This window comes from Scardinius erythrophthalmus (assembly GCF_964197995.2).
Source record: "Scardinius erythrophthalmus genome assembly, chromosome: 15".
NCBI classification, from domain to species: Eukaryota; Metazoa; Chordata; class Actinopteri; order Cypriniformes; family Leuciscidae; genus Scardinius; species Scardinius erythrophthalmus.
The window spans coordinates 18698027-18717023 of record NC_138235.1 but is presented as its reverse complement, the minus strand read 5'-3'; the positions used below and the strand labels follow the sequence as shown (position 1 = coordinate 18717023).

Below are 18997 nucleotides of genomic sequence, written 5' to 3'. Positions count from 1 at the left end.
ACTGATATCTGACGACCACCATTGATTGATTGATTAATTGATTGATTGATTGATTGATACAACAGTTTACTATTGTAAGGACATCCTAGCCTAATAAAATGTAATATAATAATATTAAGTTGGTGATAGAATTAAGTCATAAATAAATGTTTGAATATTCTAAGCAAAAATGTGATCAATGTCTAGTTGCATAATTATGCTGTTAATGAAAAAGTCATGAGTGAAAGATACATTGCAGAGCACGCTGCATTCATAAAGAGGCGCGTCTAATTTGCCTTCCATCCAATCAACAATCGATTCGACAGGATGCAGCCAATCAGAAAAGTTTGCTTCCAGTAACAACATTCCACAGTGTTCTTTCCCCGCTGTAACTCCTCCCACACCGCCAGACTACGAGTTTACTGAGAGTAAAGAAAACAACTCCATCAGTTAGTCGAGTGCTTCTCCATTGAATCATTGGGAATGTAGCCCATGAAATCTTTAAGGAAACCTTTTTTAGCTGGAATATTCTCCATCAACATGAGTAAGGTAAATGATTCTCATTCAGTATAGATAGCTATACGAATGTCTAGAGGTCTTGAATGTCAAGAAAAAAAAAAGATTAAAACAACTAAAATGAGATGTGATTCTATTTAGTGTAAATGACTTGGAATTTATTTCTATTAAATAGTATTGAATGCATGTTATTCAAATAATATGTTGGAATGGGAGCGATCTGATACGTTGTTTTCTATTACAGCATCCTATAGGTGAGTGCTTGTGAGAAAAGTGCTCTAGTTTGTGTGTTTATCTGTAAAAAGATACAATAGTTTCGATCTGAGCTTAACAAAACACTGTTATTCCATATTGGTAATTAAATACACTTGAATAAGAGGTCTTTGCTGGTGTTGGTGCTGCTGCTCTCTTTCCATGTTCACTGTCATGGCTAAACAGCATGAAGCATGTCAGGCAAGATGCACAGCAGGCAGCATGAGCGAAGTCCCTCTTTCTCTAACATAACCACAAATGAAAACCTCATAAAACTCTTTAAAGTTTTATCACTCTGCTAATTAAGTCTGGCAAGGACTAATTTGAGCCCAGCGTTTGAGTTTGTATGTTTATTGCGTTTCGTCGTCGATGAAAGTCTGAGGAAACGCACAGCTTTGGTTTTTCCCACTCTTTGCCAGGGGTGAAACTGCGCTGAAAATTGGAGCAGAAAGAAAGAGTCATCATATGACTTCACGAGCTGGTAACTAATAGTAACTGCGTCATCATGCATTAAACGCCTCACTAGAGACAACGGCTGAGTCTCAAAACAGTGAGCTCACTTCATAGAGCGCATTAAGGGCATATATCAACCTGCACGATTTGTTAAAGTTATATTTTGAATAAACTTTCCTTTCAGTAAAAAAAAAAAAAAAAAAAAAAAATCACACACAGCACAGGTCAAAAGTTTGGACACTACTATTTTTAATATTTTTGACAAAAGTCTCTTGAGCTCATCAAGGCTGCATTTATTTGATCAAAAATACAGAAAAAATAGTAATATTGTGAAATATTATTACAATTTAAAATAGTCGGTTTGTATTTTAATATGCTTTAAAATATAATTTATTTCCGTGATGCAAAGCTGAATTTTCAGCATCGTTACTCCAGTGTTCAGTGGTTCAGTCACATGATCCTTCAGAAATTATTCTAATATTCTGATTTATTTTCAATGTGGGAAATAATGTTTTTTTCAGGATTCTTTGATGAATAAAAAGAAAAAAGAACAGCATATACTGTAGATAAAATAGAAATCTTTTGTAACAATGTGCACTGCCGTTCAAAAGTTTGAGGTAAGTCTCAGCAAGGATGTGTTAAATTGATAAAAAGTGATAGTAAAGATTTATATTGTTAGAAAAGAATTCTATTTTGAATAAATTCTGTTCTTTAAAAAAAATTGATAATAACTAAGCATCAAATCATATTAGACTGATTTCTAATTCATCTTTGATCACAGGAATGAATTACATTTTAAAGTATATTAAAATAGAAAATAATTAAAATAGTTAAATAATTAAATTAAAATAGAAAAACATTATATTAAATTGTAATAATATTGTAATAATTATGTTCTGTATTTTTGTCTTGCATTAGAGCATTAGAGACTTCTTTCAAAAACATATATATATATATATAAAAAATACTTATTTTTCCAAACTTTTGACTGGTATTTGGAATTTACATAACATTTTACAAATTTATTTTTACTTTTTTTTCTCTCTCATGACAGCGTATAAGACCAAGTCATCACAGTGTTCAAAGTTGAAAGTTAAAAGCGTATTACCATGGTTTATTGCCATGATAATATCAAGTTGTTTTTTTTACTAGCACTATATACACTAACTTTGTAGATGCTGTTGTCTTTGCGGAGGATGCAATGCTCAGTCAGTGGATCTGGTGTGAGATCATCACTGAAGGATGTTCTTCTGCTATAAAGCTCTGAAAACAGCCATTAAAACAGCAAAGACCACAATTTTGAGAATGTAGGAAAAGCTTTAATTTTCAATGGGTTGGTTGCATGTTAATAGCTCAGTAATAGCTGATATGATTTGCCACCTACATGATAATTACTTTGTGCAGTGTGTGCATCTCTCTCTCTTTCTTTCACATGCTCTTTCAGTGAGCTGTCAATTAATATCAGACCTCGCACGGACTTCCTCAGCTTACACATATCCACCTGAATACACACAGCGGATGTAGTGCGAACTTTATTATATCACACTCCAACTGTAAAGTCTATGAATCGTTCTGCTTGAAGAATCACAGTGTTTACATTGTAAAGGGAAAAGAGTTATAGATGTGTAAGAAAGACGTGTTACTTAGCAGCACACTTTAATAATTCTTGCTGTTGATTTTAGAGCAGTAAAAAAGTTGCAAGTAATTACTATGTGATATAAGCCATAATCAGGGGGATTTCTTTACAAGCTTATTGAGCCATTTATGAATAGTCATAAAACGAGTGTGGTTACTGATTAGTGTGTTTTACTTGGTTCTTTCTGAAGTTTCAAGTTTCGCATCATATTGAAATGCTCAATCATAACAGCCTGGAAACCGACCGCCAACGGTTAGATTATAGTGTGCGAACGTTTACTGACATGAAGGTTCACGTAAAAGTCACGCCACAGGAATTCCTGATGAGTAATCGGAAGTATGTGTGTTATTGTAGTTTATCTATAGCCTGTATAATTGAATTGAGCAGCCTTGAAGTCTCTTGACTTTCCCTTAGCTTTCTCTTGGATTATATATAGTAACACGACAACATTGTGCAGTAGAGTAAGTTCTTGATAACGGTCCGCCGCTAATAGACTGCGGTGTGATTAGTGTGTGAAGTCTCGGTGATAGGCTTTCTGGAGGAAGTTCAAATAATAACTCGCACAATAGAGGATGGGCAGTTTAGCCCGTCATATCCTGAGGATGCTGGGCCGTAACCATCGTAGACATGGAAAGGGCGCACAACGTCCACTCCAATATTCAATATATTCGTTTTTTGATGAGCAGTTCTAATAGTTGAATAATCTGACGTGCTTTTTATAAATACAAATGGTTCGCTGTGAATGTTGCATGTGCTTTGTTTTGGTCATTGCGCAGTTTGTTTGTCATGGAGACATATTTGATTAGCGCAGGAAGTATGTAATGGCGCTGCGCTGACTTCATCACTGGAACAGGCAGTCTCTGTTCTTCCACTGCCTGTCCCACCCTGCACACACACACACACACACTTATAAACACACTTGTATTCACACACACGGTTCCCTTGCTTTCCCTTCACCACCCCTCAGTGAGGAAAGAGGCCTGTAACACTCTTTTATACTCCCCAACTGAGATACTCAATATGTATTAACCCTAAAGGTTTGGTGCCCATTGCTCAACACTCTCCAGGATGCTGTGCTCCAAATGTGAATGATGCTTGTTGGGAAGAGATGTTCTAATACTTTGCTAAAGCAATCAGACTTTGATGAATATTTAAAACATGCATGGGACCAATGAAAGAGGGAAATGAATCGTCCGGGGACCAGAATGAATGAATATAAAATAGCCTACTATTGCAAGCAAAAACTATGAAATAGCATATAATTTATGGTAAAAATAAAAAATGACCCTGTGCAGAGCATATAAGATCTCCTGACCAGATCTCACGGGAAAACACAACTATGTTGTTAGGAGGTGGCGATTTTCGTTCGCCTGTTAGAAAAAAAGTAATAAGTAAGCTTACCCGTCTTTGGGGCATAAGCAGATTGTATGAAAACGTGTGAATGAGATTGCACAAATTCATACAAATTAGCCACCAATTTGCCAAAATATAAAATAGTTATGAATTGCCATGTGATTTTGTTGAATGGATTATGAACTCTTTTCAACCATGTGGCTTTCTATTGTGCCACTTCTACTATTATGCATGGTGAACATAATTTTTACCAAGGCAACGTGTTTCTGTATCAACATCTTAGTTGATCCTAGAACAACATTTCAATCAACCAATCAGATTTGAGGGACAAGTTTACAGTTTATGTTAGGAGCTTTCTACATCAGTGTTATTCAACTATCATTTCCCTCTGATTTTAGGGATAAGTTATGGGTAGGGTTAGATTAAAGGGGTAGGGATAGGGTTAGGACTACATTTTCAGACAGGAATATTGTTCCAGGAATGCGTCTAACTCAGCAAATTCACGGTGACCCTAATATTAAAGATGGTTATCAGTACATTTTAACGTAGAAAGCATATTTTAATTGTTCAAGTAGGTTGGTATATTAACATTATATCACTAATTGAAGCTACTTTTATTTACTGTAAATTTAACAAGATATTTCTGAGAACGTAGAACACACTAGAAACTGCATCACACCCATATAGCATTGTGGCTGTGAGTTTTGCACAGTTAGAAAACAACCACTTGTTGACTACAATCTGCAAGTGGGGGAAATGACAGGGTTTTAGTGCCGTTACATCGAACGCCACTATAAACACCTCATCTGAATATTTTGGGCAGCAAAGCTAATTCCTCTGGCATTAAAAGCACTTTTTCAGCAAGTGTAGGTTATAGCAGCAGTTAATCAGTTGCTTGAATGTTACCTTATTGGCTCATCACATGAGGAGGGTTTGATGTATAAGATCTCAGTTCCCTTCCTCCAGCCCGCTGATGTTTATTCTTCTGATTTTCTTGAATTGTTGTTTGCGCCGGCTTACCGAAGCTTCTCTTTCTCTATGATTTGAAAAAGTAATGGGTAGCATCTGTTGCTGGACCACCATCGTCGTAGGCACAATTTTGTGATTGATAATGTGGTGTTTCGCAGATGCTTTTTGTTTATTGCGACCTCCAGCAGAATGATGGCAGGGACGGTCTCCTTGGGGCACCCTGGGCATCAATGCCATGCTGATTGGAGAACATTTGTGGTGAGATCTTAGCAATTCCCCAGTTTGTGGGCTGCTTCTACTTTACCTTAGAGGTCTAAATTCTTTACCATCTGGCTCCACCACCAACTTTTGATTTAGATCTTCAACTACAGGGACAGATACAGAATGTTCTGTGTGTCTCAGTGGCTTGTTTTGATTGGTATGGGGGAACGTTTTCACGACAACGATGTACTAAAAACGGAAACGTTTTTTCTTTGCGTCTTTCGCGTACAGACCACAACGTTGGTCAAAACGATACCCGTTTACACGGATCCAAGAAAACGCTGTATTCTGCTGCGAGGCCAGTAGTTGGTGATGTCACTTTGTAAAGAAACTCTACGTGCCTATAGCCTGACTACCTCAGACTTCGTACTTCCGCTCAATTTCATTTCGCTTCTGTACTCAGTCTGAGACAGTGTAATAGCTAGTGCTGGGCGGTTTGACCAAAAATCAACATCACGGTTTTTTTCTAAATTATACCGGTTTCACGGTTTTTACCGGTTTTTTTTTTTTTTTCAAGCATGATGGGTGTTAACCACATTTTCTACTGAGTGAGAGAGGAAATACTGCAGTAGATTTACTTATAATGCCCTATTTTATTGTCATGAGTGAATATTATAGAAAAAATCCACACTAATATTAATAATACAGGTTTGCAAGGCTGTTTACAAAGAGGTGCCAGCAGGACGCGCTTTAGGAGCGGCAGAAACAGTGGTTTCCCCGGTAACGGCTGTACACAAAGCAGCAACGCTCATAAACACTGCTTTATCAGGAAAGATAAAGAAAGATTCAATCGTAATAACAAAGAAACTTTTCTAAAGACCGTCAGTTCACTTCAGATACGTTAATACAGTATAAAAACACGCGCGCCGCGAGAAAAAAGACACTCTCACCCCCACACGTCTCGTGCCCATTCTAGTCAATGCTTGTGTTTCAGATCGAAGCTTCCCAGAAGCGGCTCTCCGCGCCGCTTCGCTAAATATAGGCGCCTAGTCTATTTTGACGCACCGCGTGGAGGACGGAATAAAACCTTGTCGCAGCTGTAATGCGCCGCAGACGTGTGTTGTAAATGAGGGGTGAGACTGTGTCGCGCAGCGCCGCGTTCCGATTAAAGCGACATACACCGGTATTGCGGTATATTAAAAATTCATATCGTAACAAAAATAAACACCGGTATTCGGTATGAACCGGTAAACCGCCCAGCACTAGTAATAGCTTTCCGTTTTCCTCCGGCCTGAAAACAGCCGGCCAATCAACGAACAGAGGGCGGGCTGAGAGCCGTGTCGTAGACACTGATTGTACCGTGGATGCGTAGATTTACTTCACATAATCTGCAAAAGTCGTTCACCGCCATGTTCACTCCGGTATTTCGCTCAATGGTTTTGTTTTCGCATCATACATGTGTTTACAGTGGAAGTTAGATGCGGCTGACCATGCGCATAACACACGCCATAACCAAACGTTATGTGATTGGCTTACGGGTAACCAATGATTTTAAACTTCAGACAAGCGCCCCCCCCGAGAGAAAGAAAACGCTTTTCAATTATGCCATGCCAGACTCTGTCTACGAAGCAAAGCGAAGTAGCAGAGTTTGGTATTACCAGGCTAACGTGCCTATAGACTGAACATGTAATACGCATGCGCATGACATCACCGTTTTCACAAACTTGCACTTTAAAACACGTTTTAAAAAGTTTGCGTTTTCAGGCCCTCAAAACGCCGACGTCGTGTAAATAAACGAACGTGTAAATGGCTCATTGAATAATTCTTGAAAAAAAGTGGAAAAAACATAAAACAGGAAATTATATCATAGAGAAGTCTTGTGCAGGCTTTAAATTTTTTACTTCTATTACTTTTTTTTTCATTAAAAATGTTTTTCAAAGCTATTTGAAAACCATATGAAATGTTTTCCCTTTTTGTTTTTATCGTGAGCATTTGTATATGTCAGTGACCCCTAAATGTCAAACGGTGATTATGTTCCTGTAGGGCTTTCCATTTAGAGCTTGCATGTACCAATGTCCAAGTTGGGCTGGAACACAAAGTTCGTTTCATTGCAGGATATTGCGCACAATGTGAGGATCTGTTGAAGCTGGAGCTATTTTTGGAAGAGAGGAGAGTGCAGAGGTGAAGAATCATGGGAAAATTGGTCCGAGGGTGTGCGTTTCACCCAAAATACAGACTTCCCTCTTGCTTTCTGTCATTTCTATGTCTGTTTATGTCCAGATTGTCTGTTCAATTCCTCTTCTGTTCTTTCATTTGGGATTGAAGGGGAGGGTTTTCTTTCTCAAAGGCTGTCCTTTTTGCTGGAGAGCTTTGGCATGCCTGTTCTGGATGGCCAAAATTAAGTGAACAGTCCCTCCTTGTCTCTGCTCCGCGTCCCGGGGGCCGGCCCTACCCTGACGACCCGCTCTTGGCACACTGTCGGCCGGGCAGTAGGTTAGTCTGTTGACGGGTGGGTGGTGCAGTCACACCTCGGAGAGCGCTGGACCTGAGAGACGTGATTTTGCACACTTGGTTAAAAGGGGTGGGGTTACTTAGTGCAGGTAATGGCACGCTGATTCTTTTTTTCTGTCGGGTCCTTGACCCTTGTGGACTTTAGCACTGGAAAGGTAAGCTTTATAATGTGCGTTCTCTGCTCACCTCACTAGGACACACAGAAAGCTCACTTTATTAGGGCTAAATTACATGCACACTAAATTAATTAGAGGACAAGTAACTTTTAGTTCCATCAGGTGGCATTAATGATTTCTTTCTAAGCTTTTAAAGTGTTTTTATGTGAGTACCGAAGCACTAACATATTGTGTTTAGGGCTTTCAATTGAACTTATTTTAACTTTAGTTCAATTAATTAGAGAAAATATACTGCAGGTCAGTGATAGACTATTCATCTATTTAATCATTTGCAACAATAATGGCTTTGTGTCATTTTAACGCTTCATTAATATTTCACAATTTTTGAGGGATTAAACTTCAAAATGGTTTTAATAAAACCATATGAAACAAGCATGAATACACGTCAACTGAGCACGTGTTTTCAACTAGATTTTTTTTTTTTTTACATTTTTTGTCATGGACAGTTTTATATGTTATTGGTTAAAGCTAAGAAAAATTAATCGAGTACAACATGGGAAAAACTGGAAGCTGAAGTTAGTGGAAAGAGAGGAAATCCAAGCATTAAGGAGCTGTAAAAGAGAAACAGAAAAGCAGCTGATGATTTTCATTTGGGTGAGCTTTCTGAACTCCTGGAGTAGCCAAGCAAATCAGATCTCGCTCTCACTGTCTCTTTCTCTGTCAGGGATAATAACACAAGACAATCTGGTTTGATTAACCAAGAAAGTAGGCTTTCTTACTAACTGTGGAGGTTTAAATGTGACTCTTTAATACATAACACATACATAACGTTTGTCATGGGGCACATTTACAGGGCATCGTCTGAAAGCAGCTGATCTTGAGTGTTTGCTTAAAGCGAATGAAAGACTTGCTCCTCTTATTAGGCAATTATATTATGGTTTCTCAACCGTATTAGTCATACTGAAGATGCCACAGTACAGTCAAAGGGACAAACGGTTATGACCCTATTAAAGTGACATCTCAAATGTGGAGAGGGCAGGCTGTGGTGACAGATGTAGTGACCAGTAACAGATGTTCCTCTGCTTCTCAAGTGGTTTTGCTTCAGGAACAGATTTTACATTGGACATCGAGTGATGTCCGAACGCTGTAACGTTTTTGCCAATTATTTATTATAAAATATTACTAAAAAAGTCCTTAACATCAATCAGTTTTTAAAAAAATATTATTATTATGACCTATATAGGTCCAATATGCTAAGCTTTAGATGTTTTAGCTCATTCCTATGCAGTTACTTGGGTCTGAACGTGTTCTAGGATGTTATTATGTTCTTGGTGGTTGCTAGGGTGCTGCTTTTTATTTGTTATTATATTCTTGGGGTTCTGGGTGGTTGCTAGGGTGTTGCTATCTTTGTTATGATGTTCTGGGTGGTTGCCAGGGTTATTATGTGAGAAGTTCGAGGTTCAGGGATGCGTTTCCCAAAAGCATTGTTAGCCAACTTCAAGTTCTGTCGTTTTCAGCATAGTTAAACGAGTTGTGTTTCACGAAACCATAGTTCTAATGAACATTCGCAAACAGCATCGTAAAGTTGTGTGGTTGGAACAACAGCTCTCAACCTGTGTTTAGAAGCATAGTTTCTTGTTTGCATGACATGTGGACTCAATAAATCCTTATCTTGAGCCAAATTAGCAAGCTCACATTCAGTACAATCTGTATCTTTTATTTTGAATACATACAAATGTCATTTACGTCATTTAGTTTGTTAAGAGATTTAAAGCATGTGCATACGTGCTCTAGTACGTATGTAGGACCCTATGATTGAATCTAGAAATAAAGCAAAACAACTGAGAATAATGAAATAGTCCTCAGATGCCATGTCCGTAATTTACAGCAAAACATCTAGCATTAATTCGATCTCAAACAGATTCATTAGAAGTTATTACTTAACTACCTGAGTGACATCATTAACCAACGTGGTTGAATGGGCAATTTGCGACAGTATGGTTTTGGGAAACAGTCGTGACTCGTGACTAGATAGTTGATTTCTTCAACGATGTATCATATACTATAGTAGTTAAGCAGCAAGTTACGTTGTTGTATTGGAAACGCACCCCTGGGTGGTTGCTAGGGTGTTGCTATCTGTTTGTTATGATTTCCTAGGTGATTGCTAGGGGTCATTATGTGGAAAGTGGGGTGTTCTGATGTGTTTCTATGTGGTTATTGTGATGTTCTGGGTGGTTGCTAGGGTGTTGCTATCTGTTTGTTATGATTTCCTAGGTGATTGCTAGGGTCATTATGTGGAAAGTAGGGTGTTCTGATGTGTTGCTATGTGGTTATTGTGATGTTCTGGGTGGCTGCTAGGGTGTTGCTATCTGTTTGTTATGATTTCCTAGGTGATTGCTAGGGTCATTATGTGGAAAGTGGGGTGTTCTGATGTGTTGCTATGTGGTTATTGTGATGTTCTGGGTGGTTGCTAGGGTGTTGCTATCTGTTTGTTATGATTTCCTAGGTGATTGCTAGGGGTCATTATGTGTAAAGTGGGGTGTTCTGATGTGTTGCTATGTGGTTATTGTGATGTTCTGGGTGGCTGCTAGGGTTTTAATGTGGGTAGTAAAGTGTTCTGGTTGGTTTCTAGTTCATTGCTAGAATGTTATATGTGGTTTCTTGGCTAGAGGTCACATTTTTCATCTATTTTATTATGCAAAAGGGAAATTTCATTCGTAAATCATAAATACTACTTCTAATTGTTTTTACTCATTAAACTTAGATTTAAAAAACATATTTTAACTTTAAAAAACAGCACACTTCACCTTTAAGTATGTGTTCTGCAGGAGGGCATTCACAGGTGATAGTTGGAGATGCCATTGTACTTCAAGACAATGGCTGAAGAGTGAAGGACTCAAGTGGCTGTATGTGATGGTGCCAGCTCATTGAAGCAGTGACTATGGCACCTATCGGGCACATGCTGCATTTCTCGCCAGCTGTCCAAACAGGGTCCAGAGAGAGAGAGAGAGAGAGTGGAAAAGAGTGCTAAACTCCTCTACCTCTCTGCCAAATGGAAAAGTGCACAACCAAACACAAAGCTGCATTATGTTCCTCTGCTGGGACGTCATACACAGTTAAAACCTAACCAAACCGAGTGTACAAACATGGTGCATTATGTGATTGTGCTGTCTGTTTGTCTTGGTCCTAATCAGAAGTGTTAACATATTGGCATTTGAGGAGGGCACTTGGACGTGAGGCATTTTATAGTCCGACGCTACACATAAGGATTGTTACGTAGAGTGATTCAGAGCGTTTTCATCAAGTTTCTCACCGCAGTTGCGTCACTTTCAGATAAAAGGTTTTGTCGGGTTTTTGTCTTTGTTCTTAGCATTGAAAGATGAGCTGCTGTACAAGGAAAGAGAGACAGAGGCCTGACATCCACAAGAGAGTACAGGTCAGTGAGGGGAATTGGACGGTAGCGATGACCGAGCAGAAAGCAAGAGATTTATTTGGAGAAATAGTGAACTAATGACAAAATTACAGGATTTCAGATGGTGACTGAGAGAGAAGCTTGAGTTGAGAGTAAAAAACAGCCTTTTTTTTAAAAAAAAATTGTGTTTGTGTTTTTCAGGCGGGGAAGGGCGAGCCCCACGTCTTTAAAGAAAAGACCTTCAAAAAGAAGCGCCAGTGCGGGGTGTGCAGGCAGAGCGTGGAGAGTTCGGGCTCTTATTGTCGAGGTGAGTGACATCTGAACATTATTGCAAGAGGTTTTAACACTTTATGATGCCAAGGACACCCACATATGGGTCACCGTGATTTTGCAGAGTAACACATGTTCCTGGATCAACATATGTTGTTGATCCTGGAATGACAATCCTATCAGAAAAATTTTATCCTATCCCTACTCCTAAACCTTACCCTACCCATAACTTATCCCTAAAATCAGAATAACACTGATGTATAAGCACTTAATCATGGTTGTAAACCTAATCTTGACATAAACTGTAAACTTGTCCTCTGCTTGTCCCTCAAATCTGATTGGTTGTTTGGATTGTTGTTCCAGGATCAACAAAGATGTTTAACAAGGAACATATTGCACTTGGTGAAATCACTGTGGGATTTTTATTTATAAAAAGATGTATTTCTGTCTCACAATTTATGCTGAGCAGAAGTGTGTTATTATAAAGATAACATGTTATTTGATATTAGAGATTCAATAATTTATGAAATTAAATATTATCTTGAAAATGTTTATTCTTAATACTAATCATCTTTAAATAAAGTATAAAACTAAGAAGAGAAATGTTTATTTTTTACAGCACTTTTCACACTAAATCATGTTACAGTTTTAGTTAATTTTAAGTTACTTAAAATTGAATTAAAACTTTTTTTTGTCAAAATCTTTCCATGCCAGTGATGTTGTTAGCTAAAACTAATTCTAAAATTATAATTTTTTTATTAAAACTTAATTTTATTAATTAAAAATAACTGTTTTTAGTAAATAAAATAAAACTAAAAAAACTAAAATTAACATGAAAACTGTAAATATATATAAATAAAAGCTATTTAAAAATATTAAGAAATACTGTAACAGTATATAAGTAATACTAAGATAACAATATTTCTTTCTAAACTTTTATTGGTATTTTTAATAATCAAAAGAAAAAAAATTAGAAGAAAGATTTTAGATACTATTCAGCTATTCATCCCTGATTCAAACTCCCATGAATCTAATAGTTCACTAGTCTAGGGGGTTCCCCAAGATTCTCTGTAAGCCACTGATGCCTAATGAAACTATATCAAACCTAGTCAGTATTCCTTCCTAACCATCACATCTCTCTCTTTACCGCCCACAGTCTGCAAAACAGCCACTCACAAGAAATGCGAAGCCAAGGTAAGAACATTTTTCCCATTTCTCACCAGTTCATAATGTATTCATGTATCAATGTCTCTTTCACTCAGTCTTTAGATTAACCTGAATGTATAAACTGGGAGTTTATGTAGTTAAAGGCTCGCTCTCTGTGTTTCCCGCACTGAAGGCCTCCCTGTGTTGGGGCGGCAGTGTTGGCAGCCGCACCCCAGCACCACACAGCCGTAGTGAAAGACTCATTGATAAGGCCAATGGATGCCAGCGCTGGCACACCCATATCAGGCACGGCTCCAGAGGAGCACCCTGGGATCTAGACTCCCAAACCACGCTGTTAAGCTGTTTGCTTTATTCACAGTTACTGACCTTGGATAGAGTAACCACTGTGATACCCAGTTTTATATAACTTTTTTCGTCACTCCTTGGCACTGGCAAAAGTTTGGTCAATGTGCAGAGAAACAGTGAGTGGTTTAACATGGCACATGGTTATTCAATCAGCAAATCGCCAAACCACTGAAACGCTCTTTATGACGTAGAGAGTTTGTCTACAGCTGTGTCATGCAGGGAGTTGAGCTCACTAGGATCATTTTCAGGTGTAAGTGTCTGTAATTACTAGGTTCAATTATGTGCAATGGATGTGCTTCAATGATTAAGTGGAATTTCTTCAAAACATACTTTTTGTATGTGTCAGATGTGACAGATAGCATGATCCTGGTTTGTGTTAAGTTTGTATCCTGTGTGGATTTGGTTGAGCTAAATACTAGTGATGACTGTGTCTTGATTCATGCATGCTCACTCTTCTTTAGACATCTGGTTGCTTGTTCAGTGACAAGTTCATGTACCAGTCTTGGCGAATCGGCGCCCTGAGTGTTGGCTGTGATAGTCATCATCTTTGTCCTAGTAGGGACTGTCCACCCTAGAGACCACAACTTGAAAGAAAACTGAATATCTTATTGGCCCTCTAGCGTTGACCAGCCCCCCCTCTCTTAGCACCTCGCAAGACAGAACAAAGACAAATTTCAAGTACACTTAAGCCCTCTTATAGGATACCATGGCAGTGGTCCAAGTCATGGGTTCAGGGAGGGTCCGACTAACTCTTGCTCCATATTGTGAAAACGTGAGGCAGCGTAGACTAAAAAAAAAAAAAACACTGAGCAATCCTGCATCGCAAACCTCAAATCTCACTTTTTAAATGATTACACACTGTATTTGACCCTAAACAGTACTTCATTTCAGAGTATAACCTGCAGATGTTTTATGCAGCACAGCAGAAATCAACGTAAGCCTTTCTCCTCTGCTCTTTAATATAGAAAATCCACTCAAATGCCATTCAGCTGTTTCATGTTCCTCTCTTAAGCTTTTGTCCCCTCCCTCGGCTCTGTCTCATTATTAGATGTGAATGGTTTTTTATTCACCTCCACATAGCACTGGCCTTATGGGATTTTACACAGATTTGGAGCTGCACACTTAGATGGCTTCATCTTTTAGTTGAATGGGAACGTCCATATGTAAAACGCTCTTTTGAAATACAGATATGTGGACCATAGAGAAAGGGAAAGGAGCCAAACACTTTATAGAGGAAGCACTCTCAGACACAAATGGCTAGTTAACAGAAGACATTGGGGAGTTATTAAACTCCGATCGCTTGAGTCGTAGAAGTCCTTATATAGTTCCTTATGAAGTACAATGTGACGACAGTTTGAGATGTGATCTCTGGCCATGTTTTACCTGTTAATGGCAGTTTCTCAATAAAGTAGTTTGTTGCTTGAGTATCATATAGGAATTGGTCAAGGTGATCGTCCACCAACCAACTCGATTATTGATTCTTCTCATTTATGTTTCCTCAACTTCTGTCGTGACTCAAGCATCTTCTAACAGCACTTTAGTGGAAATTTACATTCTTGAGCATATTTATGATGCTTAAAGGACCTTTCACACCAAAGACGATAAGTTTAAGAAGTTGACATGACACTTCAGTTTCTAAATAGCATTTAAATAGTCTATTTAAGTGATTTTTTTTAAGTGGGGCCATTGTTTAAAATCCCAAACCAATATAAACATCCCAGCCTTCTCCAGGACAACAGCTGGCAGCCGAAGGTGTTTATCAGGACTGACTCTTTGCTCTTTTGATTTAAGACTATTTCTATTTATATCCGTCATTGTTTTGATGAATTGTTCACTTGAGTCGTACAGTAGAGATGAGCTGGCTGTGTCTGGTCTGTAAGCTGTAAACATATTTTAACCACCGCTAGCGTAGCCTACAGTGACGGTGACCAAAAGTCTCAGACCTCGGTGGTCTGTTAATGTTTTTTCTTTTACCCACTTACATGGAAAACCCCGGTTCTGTTTTCCCGAAATGCATTTCCTGAAAACAGAGATGAAAGTGAATTATTGTCAGTACTCTGCTCTCTTTGTTTGTGTGACTGTCTGGTGTGATACACCCTCGTCTACAACCTTTAAACCACAGGAAATAACCTCCAGCCCACCAACAAGCGATTGACTCATATTCAACTTGTTTTTAGCATTGAAGATCAAGCGTATAGCTGTTACGAAGTCAAATTGACTCAGCTCAATTTGCTTAATTGACCGAATGTTGACATTGTCATCTTCAGATCACGCCTGTGGAGGATGTTATAAAGTTTCAGGCTGTAAAGTTGAGATTATCTGTTGAGTAAATCTGTTGAAGCCTAGCACATGTAAAAAAGACCTAGTGTGCTGTCTACCTTTGTGAAAAGGTACTTTTATGAGTACTATAAGGCTACTATAAAAGAATAAACTGAAGAGCGAACTGCATATAATGTGTTCTGAAATGGAAAAGTGCTTTTTGACCCACTTAAAGTGATAGTTCACCCAAAAATGAAAATTCTGTCTTCATTTACTCACCCGAGTTCATCATTTACTTACCAAACAGTTGATGGGCCCCATTGACTTCCATAGTAGAAAAAAAAAAAAAAAAAAAAACTATGGAAGTCAATGGGGCCCATCAACTGTTTTGTTATAAACATTCTTCAAAATAACTTATTTTGTGTTCAGCAGAAGAAAGAAACTCATACAGGGTTGAAACAACTTTAGAGTGTGTAAATGGTGGCAGAATTTACATTTTTGGGTGAACTGTCCCTTTAAGTAGGACTTAAGTACATCTTTATATGTAATTTCATAATTACTTCTATTGTCTTTGAACTGCAGTTAAAGTGTCCTAATGTACTGACAAGCATTTATGGTAATCTAAAATGTACATTTAATTGTGTGTCATGTATTTAAATATATTTGTAATGACACAGTTCCAATTTAGTACATTTAAAATATATTATTAAATACACTACAGTTAAAACACATCAATATAAGTGCACTTCTTTAAAGCATGACAAAAGTTATTACAGCAATGATTTCAAATGTACTTTAAAGTAAACTTATATGCCGTTTTTTTTAATTAACATATTATCTGCAAGTGTAAAAAAAAAAAAATACTTTAAAGATTTGCATATTCAATACAGTTAAGCACACAAGGGGTCAAGGGGCAGCATTTTATGGTAGGCGTCTTTATATCTTGCTTTAGCCAAATTTTAATTCTTCACCATCATATGAATCCATCCAAGAAGGCAATCCCATAATGCATTTCAACAAACTTATCCAAATAATCTAAAAAGGTGGATAAGATGTGAAAAATCAATTATTAAAATGCTATAAATAAAAGATTACATGTTAAATTATTATAAATTAGGTTATTAAATAAATGTTTAAATTCGAGTATTTCACCCAGTATTTGTGTGTGCAATGGCTACTATAGTGTCACCCCTTGAACTTAGCTACATGCTAACAACAAACTCTTTTAAGACAATTGCGAGACACTTGCTTGGCAAGTGAAGTTGCTGTGTATGTTGAGCGCTCCAAATCCCTCGCAATTTTCTTCTAGAAACTTCTAGACTTTGTTGTATTATTTTCATGTGAAGCTGCTTTGATACAATCTGTATTGTAAAAAGCGCTATATAAATAAAGGTGACTTGACTAGACTATGTGCCAGAGTGGAAAAAACTGCCCATGGAGAAAAAGAGTTGTAGAAGGAGGGGAAAAAAATATTTAGGGGGGCCGGAGAGGGGAAAAAAAGAGAAATAGATGGTAGAGTAGCCCGTCAGATGGAGGAAGCATCATTCCTGCCATTTTTCAAGAAAAGAGGATCCTATTTCCTATTGTGTTGGTCATGGTACTGGAGAAGTGGGATATGAACTGATATAAATGAGGGAAGTGAATGGGTGGGCTCTTCCAGTAAATCTCTCATTTCATCACCCCTCTTTATAAGCTCATCAATGCCATGTGTTTCCCAAGCTTCCCCCAGGCCAGTGTGTGTACAGTATATATGATTCTAACTGTGTGTGTCTCAGCTTTGTCTAAGCAGTGCTAGTTTCGTTTTGCATCATTTAGAGGTTGGCGCTCTGACTCAGAGGTCTGGATTACATCCGACTCCTAATGTTGGGTAACGAGGAGAGATGTATGCCAAAAACCTACACTAACAGAACTAACAGGGTATAAAACCATGATAGTATCAACTGTTGATGCAGTCTAGGACGTGGTGTCATGCCATTTAAGCTGTAGACATCTCAAAACATGGGGCTGTTTCTGTCCTCCAGTTGCGAGACTCATGCGTTTGACTTATAACAGTAATTTTAAAGAACTGGAACGTGATTCCAATAGCAAAACAAAGGCTGGTCTGAAGCTACAGCTGATGTGTTGGCAGATGCTATATGAAAAGATCAAGCTGATGATTCATTAAGCAAACATCAAGCTGACATTGTGCACAGTGTGAGTTAAACACATTTATTTTAATCCTGTGCCATTTCAGTCTGTTTTATTTTTTGTCACAATATTGCATTGATGCTTCAGGCCTTCATTAAAGTGTTTATGCGGTTCTAAAAGTTCCTAATTTTGTTTTTGTACATTCTACATGTCCACGTCTTTGTTTTTATTGCATCCATGAAGGATTGTATAAACAATCATAACAACTGGCCATGCTAGCAGAGGTGGGATTTTTCCATTGCTCGTATCTGCTGATTGTATTCTGTTAATTGTTTAGTTTTGTTTATATTTGGAAGGAATGTATTTACTTGGGATGTATTTACTTCATATCTTACCTTTTTGATAGGCTGCTTCACTCTGGAGATTTGTGATTCCTGTTTAGTTTGGCAATAAGACAATAGAAGGGGTGAGCTAATATTGAAACTCCTATTAGAGAGACTAAAGGAGAAAGAAGAAGATGTTCATTAGGAGATGATTACAGCTCAGACTGGTTCATGTATGCATTGTGTCTGCTGGAGTTTGGAGAGTAGGCCGATCTCCATGTAGGGAATCAATCCAAATAAAAAGATGTAATCATATTGTGTGTGAAAGCAGACCTCTGTGTATTCCCAGACTATCTCGTGGGATCTGCTTGAAGCTGACTGTGTGTTAACACGCTCACAGCTGCTCAAGGCTTGAGAACATGTTAACGCACACACAATCACAGTGAAATAAGGAGAGATGCATTAGACTGTGCTGTCAGGGGATATGCACACATATATCCTAATAGCTAATTTTCTGGTTTGGTTAAAATATACTTGTATATTATGACCTTTTTAGCAATTTAAGTTATTAAGGTTTATTTAAGTATTATTATTATTGTGATAATTACAATACAATAATTAATAATAATAATAATTATTATTATATTTTAATAATAATAAAAGTAATATATAAATGATGATGTTATTGTTACAAATTAATAATAATAATAATTGTTTTTTACCACGTTTATTTTCAATAATAATAATAATAATAATGTTATTGTTATAAATGAATACTAATAATAATTTATTTATTTTCTACACGTTTATTTGAAATTTTCAATAATAACAATATTATTGTTGTATGACCCTGTTATTGTTATAAATTACATATGTATTATCTAAATAATATTAAAAATAATAATCATATTTCCCAGATATTTTATTTTCAATAATAATTACTATTATTATTATTATTATTATTATTATTATATAGATTACCATTATTGTTATAAAACTAATTATTATTTTTAGTATTATTTATTTTCCAGATATATATTATTTGAAATAACAACAGCAATATTTATTATTGTTGTTATAGATTATTATTATTTGTTTTGTTTTTTTA

At 37.2% G+C, this 18997-nt stretch overlaps 1 protein-coding gene across 7 annotated transcripts in view; it reads left to right on the top strand.

The window, feature by feature from the left end:
* Positions 1-18997, top strand: part of tns2a (tensin 2a) — a 59245-nt gene that overhangs the window by 9441 nt on the left and 30807 nt on the right. For 4 of the 7 annotated variants that reach the window (XM_081387598.1, XM_081387600.1, XM_081387597.1 and 1 more), the window contains exons 2-3: positions 11600-11705; positions 12825-12862. In XM_081387598.1, the coding sequence (XP_081243724.1) occupies positions 11600-11705; positions 12825-12862 (144 nt within the window). Of the gene's footprint in view, positions 1-394; positions 529-8004; positions 8026-9635; positions 11423-11599; positions 11706-12824; positions 12863-18997 lie in introns of those variants that run through there. The other 3 variants (XM_081387601.1, XM_081387603.1, XM_081387602.1) reach the window with 3 other exon arrangements.